The 12,490-nt window shown below is 53.0% G+C and overlaps 1 protein-coding gene across 5 annotated transcripts in view; it reads left to right on the plus strand.

The window, feature by feature from the left end:
• CTIF (cap binding complex dependent translation initiation factor) overlaps positions 1 to 12,490 on the plus strand; it is a 235,386-nt gene that overhangs the window by 60,530 nt on the left and 162,366 nt on the right. For 2 of the 5 annotated variants that reach the window (XM_059707247.1, XM_059707251.1), the window contains 3 exons: positions 2,343 to 2,548; positions 5,207 to 5,254; positions 9,597 to 9,668. In XM_059707247.1, coding sequence (XP_059563230.1) covers positions 2,369 to 2,548; positions 5,207 to 5,254; positions 9,597 to 9,668 — 300 coding nt within the window. In that variant the 5' untranslated portion in view covers positions 2,343 to 2,368. The remainder of the gene's footprint in view (positions 1 to 2,342; positions 2,549 to 5,206; positions 5,255 to 9,596; positions 9,669 to 12,490) is intronic. The other 3 variants (XM_059707250.1, XM_059707248.1, XM_059707249.1) reach the window with 3 other exon arrangements.

Genomic DNA, 12,490 nt, shown 5'->3' on the forward strand with positions numbered 1-12,490 from the left:
AGAGGCAGAAAGAGCCTTGCATGTTGGTCTTCTATTGCTGCCCAGCACATTACCACCAACTCAGTGGCTTACAGCAATGCCGTGTATTACCTCCCAGTTTGGAAGTGAGAGTTGCACTCGGTGTATCACGAGGCTGAGATCAAGGCTCGCCGGGCTGGGCTCATGTCTGGAGGCACAGGGCCAGCAAAGTCTGCTCCCAGGCGCATTGGGTTTTGGCAGAATTGACTTCCTTGCGCTTGTAGGGCTAAGGTGCCCTTCTCCTCCCTGCCACTGACCAGAGATTCCCAGCGGCTGCTCCGTTCCTTGCAGGTGCCCCCTTCTTCTCGCCAGCAGTGGTGTGTCCTGTCTTTCTTGTGCTGTGAATCTTTGTCTCTAGCTCCAGTCCCAGATTTAAGAGATTCATGTGATGGATTAGGCATAGTCTCCCTATATTCAAGTCCGCTGATTTGGAGTTTAATTGCATTTGCAAGATCCCTTCGGTGTTTCATTGAGTAACTGGGAGGAGGTGTACACGCAGGACCCTCTCATGGTTCTGCCTAGCACACAGGCATATGCCTGGGGCAAGCAGCGGAGTAGACAGGGGGCTGGAGGAGGTCATGGGCAGCGGTTGGAGCAGGAGGGATAAGTGGGTGTTGGTGGTGGGAGGGATGGAAGGCCACTGTAGGCCTTGAATGGCAGGTGGAAGGAGGGGCATTGGACACACCGCACCTCTGACTGTGGCCTTGCACCACTAGGCATGCTTATTCCAATCGGAAATGACTCGGTTCAGACCCACTGTCCCCTGAGCCTCCACACTGGGATCCCTACTCTGATGAGGGCTCCTGGGCCTGAAACCTCGGACCACTCCCTCTGGAATGGAGCAGACTCCAAACCCCAAGGCCACGGAGCTCAGGAGCCCAGAGCTAGCTCCCTCTAGCATCACCCACTCCCCTGCAGCGGCCTGGGGTCCAAGGGAGGCCAGGCTCCTTGCAGCAGCCAAAACCCCAAAACTGGAGTCAGAGGTGTGTGTCCAACTGTCGCCAGCCCAACCTCTGAGCAGGCCAGCAGGGGTGTGGGAGTCCGCATTCGTGAACTTGGTGGCATTTCTGGAACCCGTGGGCCATTCCTTGTCCTGCTTTGGATCCATGAGTTAAAAACTCAACCAAACCTTGATCATTGGCGAATAACTACGTTCTAAAAAAGTCCTCAGTAATCCAAGGCTTTGAAATTCAAATGTTCCTTGAAACATACCAGGACCTGGTCTTTGTTATGAACAGTCACAGCCTAGGCAGGCGCAGGCCGCCCTCTGAGTCTTGCATCTCGGGGCGTACATTCAGGTCCTCTGTGTGCCCAATTGCAGTGGGTTGGTAGATGGCATTCTCCTGGTGAAACCATGTGCAGCATCCTCTAGCTGAGGGGACTCCCCTTAGAGAGCAGTGATGTCCAGACAAGGAAAGGGACACCAGACAAGCTTTGATGTCCCTTCCCATCTGGCTTAGAACCTGTCAGGAAAGGGGGAGGGTCCCCAGTAGGAAGGGACCTGGAGGTGAGAAAGGTTCTAGCTCTTCCCACTTCCAGGTGGTCAGGTGGGAGCTGTGGGCAGGGGGTGGGAGAGGGAAGTAGAGGTGGCCCACCAGGCCGGGGCCCCTAAAGCAGCTGGGTCCACCCAGTTGGCCCGGGAAGGGACAGCAGTTCTGTTGGATTTCAGCAACGTCCCTAGAATACCACCCAGGTTATGCCAGGTCACATCTGAGAGAAGGCTCAAGGGCTAACAAGGGTATGCAGGGTGGCCAGCCAGCCTCCATGGCTAGACCACACCCTCCCAAACCACCCACCAGGCCTTTAACCTCTGTCGTTAAAAGCAGGTCACATTCCTGCAGACTGAGCCCTGCACGGGTCCCCGGAGCCGCACCATCACAAGGCTGCGGAACTGTGCTTCCTACAGGCCTGCAGGCTCCAGCTAATGTAGGAAGAGTCTGGTGTCCAAAGAGAAGGCATCTCTTTAGAAGGAGGCATTTCCTTGGCAGGTTTGTGTCTGAGGATCCCCGATATATTCTAATGGTTGGGGCAGGGACACCAAAGCCTGTGGTCTATTTTCTTCTGCTTTATGGCAGCATTCCTTAACTCCAAGTTGGGAAATGGGTCTGTTTTCTGCTTTCTCCCAGATGCAAGGTCTAGGTATGGACTAATACCAAACATCGCACATGTTCCTATGTTGGTCAGTTAGACAACTTGCCTGTCTTGTGTGGGCCTCAGTTTCCCTTTCCACACAGGGGAATTAACAGCATGTACCTCACACTGACGAGGGCATGGCCTCCGCCTCCAGCTTTCTCTCACAGAGCCTTGCTCTTTCTCTCCCGCAGCCCTGACCCAGGCCCGCGCTGGAGGGATGGAGAACTCCTCGGCAGCATCTGCCTCCTCTGAGGCTGGGAGCAGCCGCTCCCAGGAGATCGAGGAGCTCGAGCGGTTCATCGACAGCTACGTGCTCGAGTATCAGGTGCAGGGGCTGCTGGCAGACAAGACGGAAGGTGATGGTGAGAGCGAGAAAACACAGTCCCACATCTCCCAGGTGAGCATCGCCCCAGGGAGGAGCAGAAGGGCTGGGGCCTGGGCAGGTACAGGGCCTGGAAAAACTCAAAGGGTGTGTGTGATAAGGGGACCCTAAATCTAGTTGCCTGGCCCTAGATCTCTGGGATGTGGATGGTCCCACCCACAGAGTGTGGGATCCCTACAGCAAGCTCCTCTCAGACCCTGTCCTATCCTATTGGGCCAACGTGCGATTAACAGAACACAGATTTATTGAGCACTTACTATGTGTTCTACCCTATTTATTCCCTGTCCTCTGTACGCTTATGTTCTGGAAGAGATCGGGGGAGTTGCAGCTTATCCAAAATGCACACAATGAGAAGGCTGTGACTTGTGAATGTTTTCTCTGATTTCAAATACAGGCAGGTTTGGGCAGCCACAGAATTGAGTCTCTCTGGCAATCCCTCAGGGCTCTGTGTCAGATCTAGCTAGGCCCTTGAGGCGTTCTGACCAGGATCTCAGGGTGGTATCGGCCCTTCCTGGGTAGTCTGTGGCAGCCCTGGTCTTGGGTGGAAGGTGGGCTTGGATGGTAGACTGTGGGCCAAGATTGGGATGGGGAGGAAGCACTCTTGCCCCCTCCCGTAAGCGTCCGGGAGCTGTCTCCCCCAGGAGCTGGCCCCATGGACGGGTGGGGCCAGCCTGGTGGGTGCTGCCTGCCTCCGCCACCATCTGGACTCTGATGGCTCCAGCAGGGCATCTTTCAAAGGTTCTTCCGGGTGAAATGGGTTCTTACAGGAGGTAGGTCCAAGGAAGCCCTGAAGCTTCACCCTAGAGCCGTGGTTCTCACCTTCTGGCCCTTTAAATACAGCTCCTCATGTGGTGACCCAACCATAACATTATTATTTTCGTGGCTACTTCGTAACTGTCATGTTGCTACTGTTATGAATCGTCATGTAAATATCTGATATGCAGGATGGTCTTAGGCGACCCCTGTGAAAGGGTCGTTCGACCGCCAAAGGGGTCGCGACCCACAGGTTGAGAACCGCTGCCCTAGAGGCATGCTTTGTGAATTTCTGTTTCCAAAGCAGGCCCTGGAGAGAGAATTTTGGAAGGAGGAGCCTGCCAGTGACTCTGACCTTCCTGTGGTGACTGCTGAGCTCTCAGGAGGACAGCAGATGGAGAGGTGCCCTCCGTCTGGGCCCTGCATTGCTGGCTCCTGCTCCTGGGCCTGACCACGCGCCAGCATCCACATCTGGAGGGGCTCTAAACAGATGCGTGTTGCCCTGGCCGGGTGGCTCAGTTGGTTGGAGCATTGTCCCCTATACCAAAGATTGTGGGTTTGATTCCTGGTCAGGGCACATACCTAGGTTACAGGTTCAATCCCCGGCCGGGGCACATTTGGGAGGCAACCGATCAATGTTTCTCTCTTTCTCTCCCTTCCTCTCTCTAAAAAATCAGTAAAAAAAAAAAATCCTCAGGTGAGGATTAAAAAAATAATAAAATTAAAAAATAACAACAATAGATGTTGGTTGTGAGGCAGAGCGTGGACAACACGGCCACTGGTAACATCTGGACGCATGCCTTAAACTTCCTGCATTTCATGACGTTCCCTGGAAGAATGTGAGCACTGGGCAGGCCGCCTGTGCGCTGCTGGCCAAGGAAGGGCATTTCCGTCTTGACCCCACCCCGTCCCACAGGCGCCCCAAGGCACAGCTGGGGTACAGGCCCCAGAGGAGGGTGCACTGCGGACAAGGCCGGGCTTAGAAGTGTCTACGTAACACGCTGCTGTTGACACAGCCTTATGGGAAATCTTTCTGCTAAAGCACGTTGGATTGTTTTTATTTCATTTGATGACTGTTTTAAATGGAAGCCAAAAACAAGGAACAAAAATAACCCCAGAGAATGTCCGTCTGCCTGTCTGTGGTGGTGCTGTAATGTTTCTGGGAGAGGAAAATTGTTAAGAATCTTGGAAACCTTGAGAAAGCTTGAGGGAGCGGGGAAGAATGTTGTCCTTCAGTTGGTGAGGCCATTTTCTTAGGATCTGAGAGATGACAGTTGACACGCAGGAGGCAAATACCTTATGATGCTTGTTCTCCCTGCCCCTCCCCAGCACCAACTAGAAAGATGGATGGATGGCAGGATAGATGGAAGGAAGAGGAGGGGAGGAGCGGGGAGGGGAGGGGAGGGGAGGGGAGGGGAGGGGAGGGGAGGGGAGGGGAGGGGAGGGGAGGGGAGGAAAAGAAGTGAGCTTCCATGATGAGTAACTAAGAGAATATACCCTCCAAGTTTCCCAACACTTTCAGGATACCTTATTTTAAATCAAAACCCCACACACATCCATTTCAAGAGTGCCTACCCTTCATTGGATTCCAAGTCCCCAAAGTCGTATCCTGACCGCTGTCCTCCCTCTGTGCTTGGGAGGAAGGGGGTTGTAGTTCCATTCTACAGAAGAAACAACTGAGACGCAGAAACAGGAACCAGCCAAACCACTCCCGGGGCTGCCCGTAGGTAGGCTGGGACCCGAGTATCCAGACTGGCCTGAGGTCTCTTTTTCACAATGTTTTTCTTCTCTTTGTCTTCATGTTTTTGTTGGTGTTGTTTCCTTCTGCCTTCCCTGTTCACCGTTCCCTCACCCCCTCTTATCCCATCCCGTCATTTCACCTTGCCTTTGGACCTCCCACCCCCACATCTTTGCTTGTAGGAGGAAGCACTCAATGGTGGACCCCCCATGAAGGTCTTAACAGAAGACGTGAGTTTGAGGGGAGCTGTGCATGGGGGTGGTTGAGCATGGGGGACTCATTTTATTTTTCCCCTTATTTTAAAAAAATAATATATCTTTACATTTGTAAGTACTATAGCCATACATTCTCATGGTACACGAGAATTCAAATATTATCAAAAGAATCTCCCTTAGCGACTTCCTATATAATATGACTTATAGAAATGTATTATTTCAAAATCGTAGATTATAGCCAGTATCTATGTTCGCATTTCCGCCCAGCTGTATGCCCCGGGGAGTCTTCCAAGGGTGTACATCTGCTGTGTTCTGTTTAATGGCCGCACAGTAGCCCATAGTATGGATGTCCCACCGCTCAGCCATTCACCTTTGATGGGCACTCAGGTTACTTCCAAATGTTCCTCTGGAAATACAAGGCCCTTCAGGGAAGCCTGTTGGACGTGCCTCCGCCTGCACATGCAAAGTGTTTCTTCAGGCAGATGCTGAGAAATGGAATCAGTTTCAACAGCCATTGCCAAATTGCCCTCCAAAATGACTGTCCATTAGTCACACTGCCACCAGTGTATCGGGACAAATTGTCTCTCGTCATTTAATGTGCATTTTCTTGATTTCTTTTTAATATGATTACCAGTTATTTTGTAATGGGTTAAATTTTTGTTTTACTTTTAAAGCAGTATTTGGAAAAACAGAGACAATCAGAAAACAGAGAAAGAAGTTCAGCGTAATTTTATGGCAGAAGCTAATATAATTTTTGTGTAAAACTCTTTCTTTATATACCTTTTACAAAGTTGAGGTTCTAGAGTGAGCCAGTGGAATGTCGTCTGTAGCTTGCTTGTTGATTTAGCATGAGCTCCTACACATTGGTTGGTGGTGTTTGGCATAAAGCACAGTTGTTTAAATCTGCCCTTTTTCTACTCGTTACTTTTGGCTAAATAGTGAAATGTAATTAGAGCTAACATTTATTTACCAGGCCCTGTTCTAGGCTCTGGGACAGAGTGATTAGCAGAATGGACCATGACCCCCCTACCCCTAGCTCTTACTTTCTGGCGAGGAAAGACGGATGATAGACAAAGAACTAGATTGTTAAAAGGTTATATACACACGAGTGAGGCGCAGTCAGGGGTGTGAGAGCTGGGCTGTCCCTAAGGCTTACTTAGAAAAGGATATTTGAGCAAAGATTTGGAGAAGATAAGAGAGGGCGGCCACTGGGGAATGAGTATTCCAGGCAGAGGGAATGTCAAGGGCACAGATCACGTCCCGCTGTGAGGAACAGCTTTGGGTCCAATCTCCTGGGAGCAGAGTGAGCCAGTGGAATGTCGTAGAAGAGCCAGGTCTGCAGGGCCTTGTTGGCCTGCGGGAGGACTCTGGCCTTTTGTCTAGCGAGACAGGAAGACGCGGGAGGGTTTTGAGCAGAGGAAGGACGTGGTATGACTGATGAAAGACTAGGAAGCCATTGAGGTGTCCAGGCGAGAGGTGATGGTGGCTTGGAGCAGCGTGGTCACTACTGAGGTGGCGAGAAATGATCAGATTCTTACTCTACAGGGTGGGGCAAAAGTAGGTTTGCAGTTGTGAGTGCGAAACACAGATTATTCTCGTATTATTATTTATTATTGTATTATCTTCCATGTGAACAACTGTTAACCTACTTTTGCCCCACCCTGTATGTATATATTATATACTAGTATATGTATACTTTTTATTTTGAAATTATTTTAGGCTTATAGTAAAGGTGCAAAAATAGTACAGGGTGTTCCTATGAGCCTGTTTGTCACCCAGCGTCCCCTAATATGAGCGTCTTACATAACCACAGGGCAATGATCAGAACTAGGCAGTTAACATTGGCACAATGAGGCCTTATTCAGGATTTTACCAGTTGTTCCACTAATATCCTTGTTCTATTCCAGGATCCAAATTTGCATGTAATTGTTGTGTCTCCTTATTCTCCTCCAATCTGTGAAACCCTCTTGGTCTTTTCTTACCTTCCACGACCTTGACACTTTTTAAAAAACATACATTTTTATTGATTTCAGAGAGGAAGGGAGAGGGAGAGAGAGATAGAAACGTCAGTGATGAGAGAGAATCATCAGTCAGCTGTCTGCACATCCCACACTGGGGATCCAGCTCCCAACCCGGGCATGTGCCCTGACTGGGAATCAAACCGTGCCCTCCCTGGTTCATAGGTCAGTGCTCAACCACTGAGCCACACCGGTCGGGTGACCTTGATGCTTTTGAAGAGCACTGATCACTGATTTTGTAGAAAGTTCCCTAATATGAATTGCATGATGTTTTGTCCTGATTAGATTGAGACTGTGTATTTTTGGCAAGTCATGGCCCTTCAGAAGTAATGGCCCTTCTCAGTGCATCCATTGTATTGGGGAGTCCAGGATGTTGATAGAGTTTGTCACAGGCAGTGTTATCCTCGATAACTTGTCTGATGGATTTCTCAGTTTTTCCTTTTCCCCCTATAATTAATAAATATCTTGGGGAGATGCTTTGAGACTGCAAATATCTAGACAGAGGGAATTTAATCCATGGAGTTGGTTACAGATGATAAAAAAGCTGAGCAGCGAAATTTCCCGAGATTTAACTGCAGGAAGCCTTACCACCTCTACACCTGAGGCACAGGTGTTGCCAGAGCCAGGGTCGGGGTCATGCACAGAAGGCTGAGGGCTGGAGCCATGAGGGAGACCCTGTCCCTGCTGGTAATGCCACCTGAGGTGGGGAGGGCAGGAGCTGATGCCCTGACTCCCTTCTTCCGGTCTCCCATTGGCCAAACCAGCTGACTGACTTCTCCCTTCTTCCTGTCTGCCATTGGCCGAGCCAGCTGATGCTGGAGGCTAGGAGTCACAGTAGGCAGGGATCAGCTCCTCCGCAGTGCAGAGCCCAGATGGGCAAGAAGTGGATGTGAGGGCTGGGACTTCCCCGGGACTGGGAAGCCACCTTTGCCATTTCCCTCCAGCTGGGCTGCCCCATATGGCAGCCATCCCAATGGGGTGGGTCCAAGTTGAGGTGGGCTCTAAGTGGATTTCAAAAACTTAATGTGAAGAGAAGAATATGAACTATCTCAATACATTTTAAGTTAATCACCTGTTTTAAATATGTTGAGATAAAATGGAGTCTTGCGCTTAATTTGACCTTTTTAAAACATGGCTGCCGGGTCATTGACAGTGACGTCTGCAGCTCTGTTTGTGGCTCTCATGCCGTGTCTGTGGGACAGCACTGCCCTAGAGTACACTGCACCGGCCGTGCTGTCGGCATGGTAATAACATATCTTTCCTGCACAAAGGTCGTGCCCTTGGCCCGCAGTCAGGAAGGTGTGTCCAGCCAAGGTTTACAAAACCAGGCCTCGAGCCATCCACACTCACTGCCAGTTCTGACCAAGTGTGTCAGGCAGAGAGAGAGTGCTTTCCCTGTACAGGGCGTAGATCAAGGTCCGTGTCCAGCAACCTTAGCCTGCGAGGCCAGCTAACGTTTAACGCAATAATAAACACACCACCACGGAGCTCGGTAGCACCGCACACAGGAAGGGCCGCACTGTTACTGCTGCTCGTACCTCCACAGTGTTTCATGGGTTACAGACGTCCTCGTCGCAGCCTGCAGAGCCGCCCAGCCTGGCTGTCCATTGTAGAGATGACGCAATGAAGCCTGGGAGGTCACATGGGTATCAGCGGCTCTGAAACTGCTGGTGCATCACTCAGGAGCTTGTCAAAATGCTGGTGCCCAGGCCCTGCCCTCACAGAGTTTGATTCAGTGGATGGAGAGTGGGGTCCAGAGACTCCAGTGTGGTATGGCAGGCTTTGGGACGGTCAAGGTGGGGCGCACCGTGGGGCACATCAGGCCTCTAAGCTGTCAGCGGGAAGTTGTGGGTCTGGGCTCTGCTGGCCAGTCTGGGGCTCTTCCCCAAGGCCAGGCTGTCCTGTCGGTCCATAGCTCCATCGTCCTTTGGGAAGATCCACACATACGCCTCACCTCCAGCTCTGGCCTTGACATAGAGGGCTAGCGTGGCTGAAGGCGGGCAGGTGGGCAAACATGGTGCCCGTTGTTCAAAGCTCACAGTGCCCCTGTGTCACGTCTGGTTGACTTTGGGGTGTGGCTGGGTCCTCATCACTTCCGTGGGCTTAGGTGGAGGGAATCTAGGTTGCCTTCCCCACGTGTACCAGAGGGCCACCTCCCCGTGGAACTCAGAGCTGCCAACCTGGGCCTGCTGGTCGGAAGCATCTGCTGTTGAGATGGCCGAGCAGGATTCTCTCCTGTCTCTGCGGCAGGAGGACAGGGCCATGTGTGGGGGGCCCGGGCTGAGGGAGGCTGAGCCTGCATGTCCTGCCATCACTGACCCCTCCTTTCTCCCCCGCAGTGGACAGCGGACTGCAGCCGGCAGCTGGACAGCAGCTGTCCCTTCTCCCGAGGGCGAGCCCCCCCACAGCAGGTAGGGAAGAGCTCTGCCCCATCGGGGTCGCTATGTGTCTTGTCTGTCTGGGTTGCTGGGCTGGCCCAGGATGGTCATCGCTGGTGACCCTGCAGGTCCCCCATACAACTTCTGGTGGTCTAGCTCAGCCGTGGGCAAACTACGGCCCGCGGGCCGGATCCGGCCCATTTGAAATGAATAAAACTAAAAAAAAAAAACAAAAAACGACCGTACCCTTTTATGTAATGATGTTTACTTTGAATTTATATTAGTTCACACAAACACTCCATCCATGCTTTTGTTCCGGCCCTCCGGTCCAGTTTAAGAACCCATTGTGGCCCTCGAGTCAAAAAGTTTGCCCACCCCTGGTCTAGCTGCCCTTTCTGATGCCTCCTCCCTGCCTGCGGGCGACAGTGGATTGGAGGCCAGAGAAGCACGGCTCTCCTGAGGAGTGGAGGGTGGAGCGTGCAGGAAGAGGAAGAGGATGGGTGCCGACTGCTGTTGGGAAGTTCTCCCTGAATGCCCAGCCCACAGTGAGGCACCCCCTCCTAAGAACGCAGAGATTCATAGGATTTCTTTTCAGCAGCAGCATTATGTGCTATAACAAACATCTGCATACAAGCACATGTCCACTGAGAGGAGGATGGAAAGTGGTATGTGACACATGCTCCCCGCGGAACATGACTCAGCAGTAAAATGAATGACCTGGAGGCCCACACATCCATGTGATGATGGGTCCCACAAACAGGGGGACTCCTGGGGGGCTGGTGCCAGTGGGGCACTTTGGAGAGTCTGCTCCAGGTTTGCGGAAGACCAGGAGGGGCAGGCTGTGGGGGTGCGGTGTCAGAGACCTGGCCATTCCCCGAGGCCCGCCAGCTGTCCTGGGACCAGGACACACAACCCCTATGTGTGGCCAGGAGAGAAGGAAGCAGCAAGCCTTCCAGAGTCATCCCTGGTCACCCCTAGGCTGGAAAAAAACACATTTATCCCCCCTCCCACCCCCACCCCCAGCCCAGCCTCACACTGCCTCTGTCCAGGGAGATGAGGGAGCCCTGAAGGGCTCCTGCCTTCAGAGAGCTGACTGGGCTGAGGGACGGCTGCATGGCCTGAGTCTTGGTGTGGCCACACCCCCAGTGCTGTGTGAAGCTGCCCGGAGCCGAGCACAGCTCAGCAGGCCAAAGAGTTGATGTGTTTGCAAAAGGATTTCCCGTAGACTCCTCAGCCAGGGAGTGCAGGGGCCTGGTGCTAAGCCCTGGTGGGCCTGAAGCATGGCCCTGCCTTCAGGAGCTCTGCCATTTAGAAGGACAAAATGATGTGTGAAAGGGTGCCCAGTGCCGGGCAGGAGATGCAGGTTTCCAAAGGCGGCCCAGACCTCAGGCGGCCCAGGGTTCGGAAGCCTGGGCAGGCGGAGCAGAGGAGGGGCCTGAGTCGGACCCCTGGGTGGAAGGCTGTGGTTGGGACCCGTGTGCTACACACCACGCTGCACAAGAGGCAGCAGCTGGATTGGAATGGGGTCTCCTGAGGTCAGGAGGACTTCGGTTCAGTGATGAAAGGCCTGATATTGATATGTGAGTGACTCAGTTAATTAGGGTACCAACAACAGAGTGAGGTAAACCAGGGAGAAGCGTCTTTCTCTCTCAGTACAACCTGGGTGGGTGCTCGGGGCTGGCAGTGCAGCCCAGTAGTGTCAGGACAAGTTCCTTGCTTCTCACTCCGTGCTATCTAGGGGGCTGCCTTTGTCCCCGTGGTCCACGAGGGCTCACGTTCCAGTGGGAGCACCACCCAGGGCCTCTGATGGAGGCATCATAGCTGGTGAGGGCTTCTGTTTCACCAGCTGCCCCTGCCCACACGGAGCGGCTCCCTGATGGAGGGGAGAACCACAGCTGCCCATTGAAGAGGGCGTTTGCTGAGTGCAGCTCTGATGGGATGCTGCTGGCCCATCCATGATTCAGGGCCTCCTTCAACCCGGTCTGCTAGATGTCGGAGCACAGGACCAGCTCTAAGCGACAGCCGCCCGCCCCACAAGCGCACCCACTGGCCTCCCATCCAGGCAGATTCGTGATGTGATCAGGCTGTTCCATGTGCATCTGCCTGTGTCCTCAGCCAGCTGGTCAACCCAAAAATGGGAGCTAGGGCGGCTCTGCTTCCCTGACTCCCCTGGCCCAGGGCCTTGCACACAGTCGGTGCTCATAATGATGCCGGCATTGGCCCAGATCTAGTCCATGCAGCCAGCCCCTAGTGGGCCCTATGCCTCTGGCCACATCAACCTTGCTGAGCTTTCTGAGGTCACTGGGATGACAAGGCAGTTCTCCTTCCCCACAGTTGCCCATGGGGGAGAATTAGTTTCAGAGGAAACAGGCTAAATTGAGACCAGGGTGGCGGGCTGCTCTGGCACTGCCCCTGACTCCCTACCTTGGCCCCATGTGCCCAGGAAAGGTGGTGGCCAGAGGACTCTAAGGTGCTGCATTCTGCCCAGAACGCTCTGTGTAGCGGGTCACAGACCATGGTGGGGCCCAGATGCCAGCCCCGTCCAGGGATTAGACATGCCCTGGGCTTGCTTATTTTATTTCAACTAATAGAAAACAAGACAAATGAACAAAGTCCCTTTGCCTCCTCTGCAGCCTTTTCGAGGCACAAAGTGGGAGCAGCCTAGAGTAGGCCGAGTCCCGCACATGGGAGGAGGAGGCTCAGATCAAACACTGGGCCACACACAGTCCCAGGAAGGCCTGTCCAGCTGCAGCAGTTGGGATCCGGCTGTACTGAGGACTCTTGGCATCCTGGCAGCCTCTTCCCATGAGAACTTGTCCATCACCCCAGGAGGAATACATACAGTTTGCACCTTT

Source organism: Myotis daubentonii, chromosome 8 (assembly GCF_963259705.1).
Source record: "Myotis daubentonii chromosome 8, mMyoDau2.1, whole genome shotgun sequence".
Classification (NCBI taxonomy): domain Eukaryota; kingdom Metazoa; phylum Chordata; class Mammalia; order Chiroptera; family Vespertilionidae; genus Myotis; species Myotis daubentonii.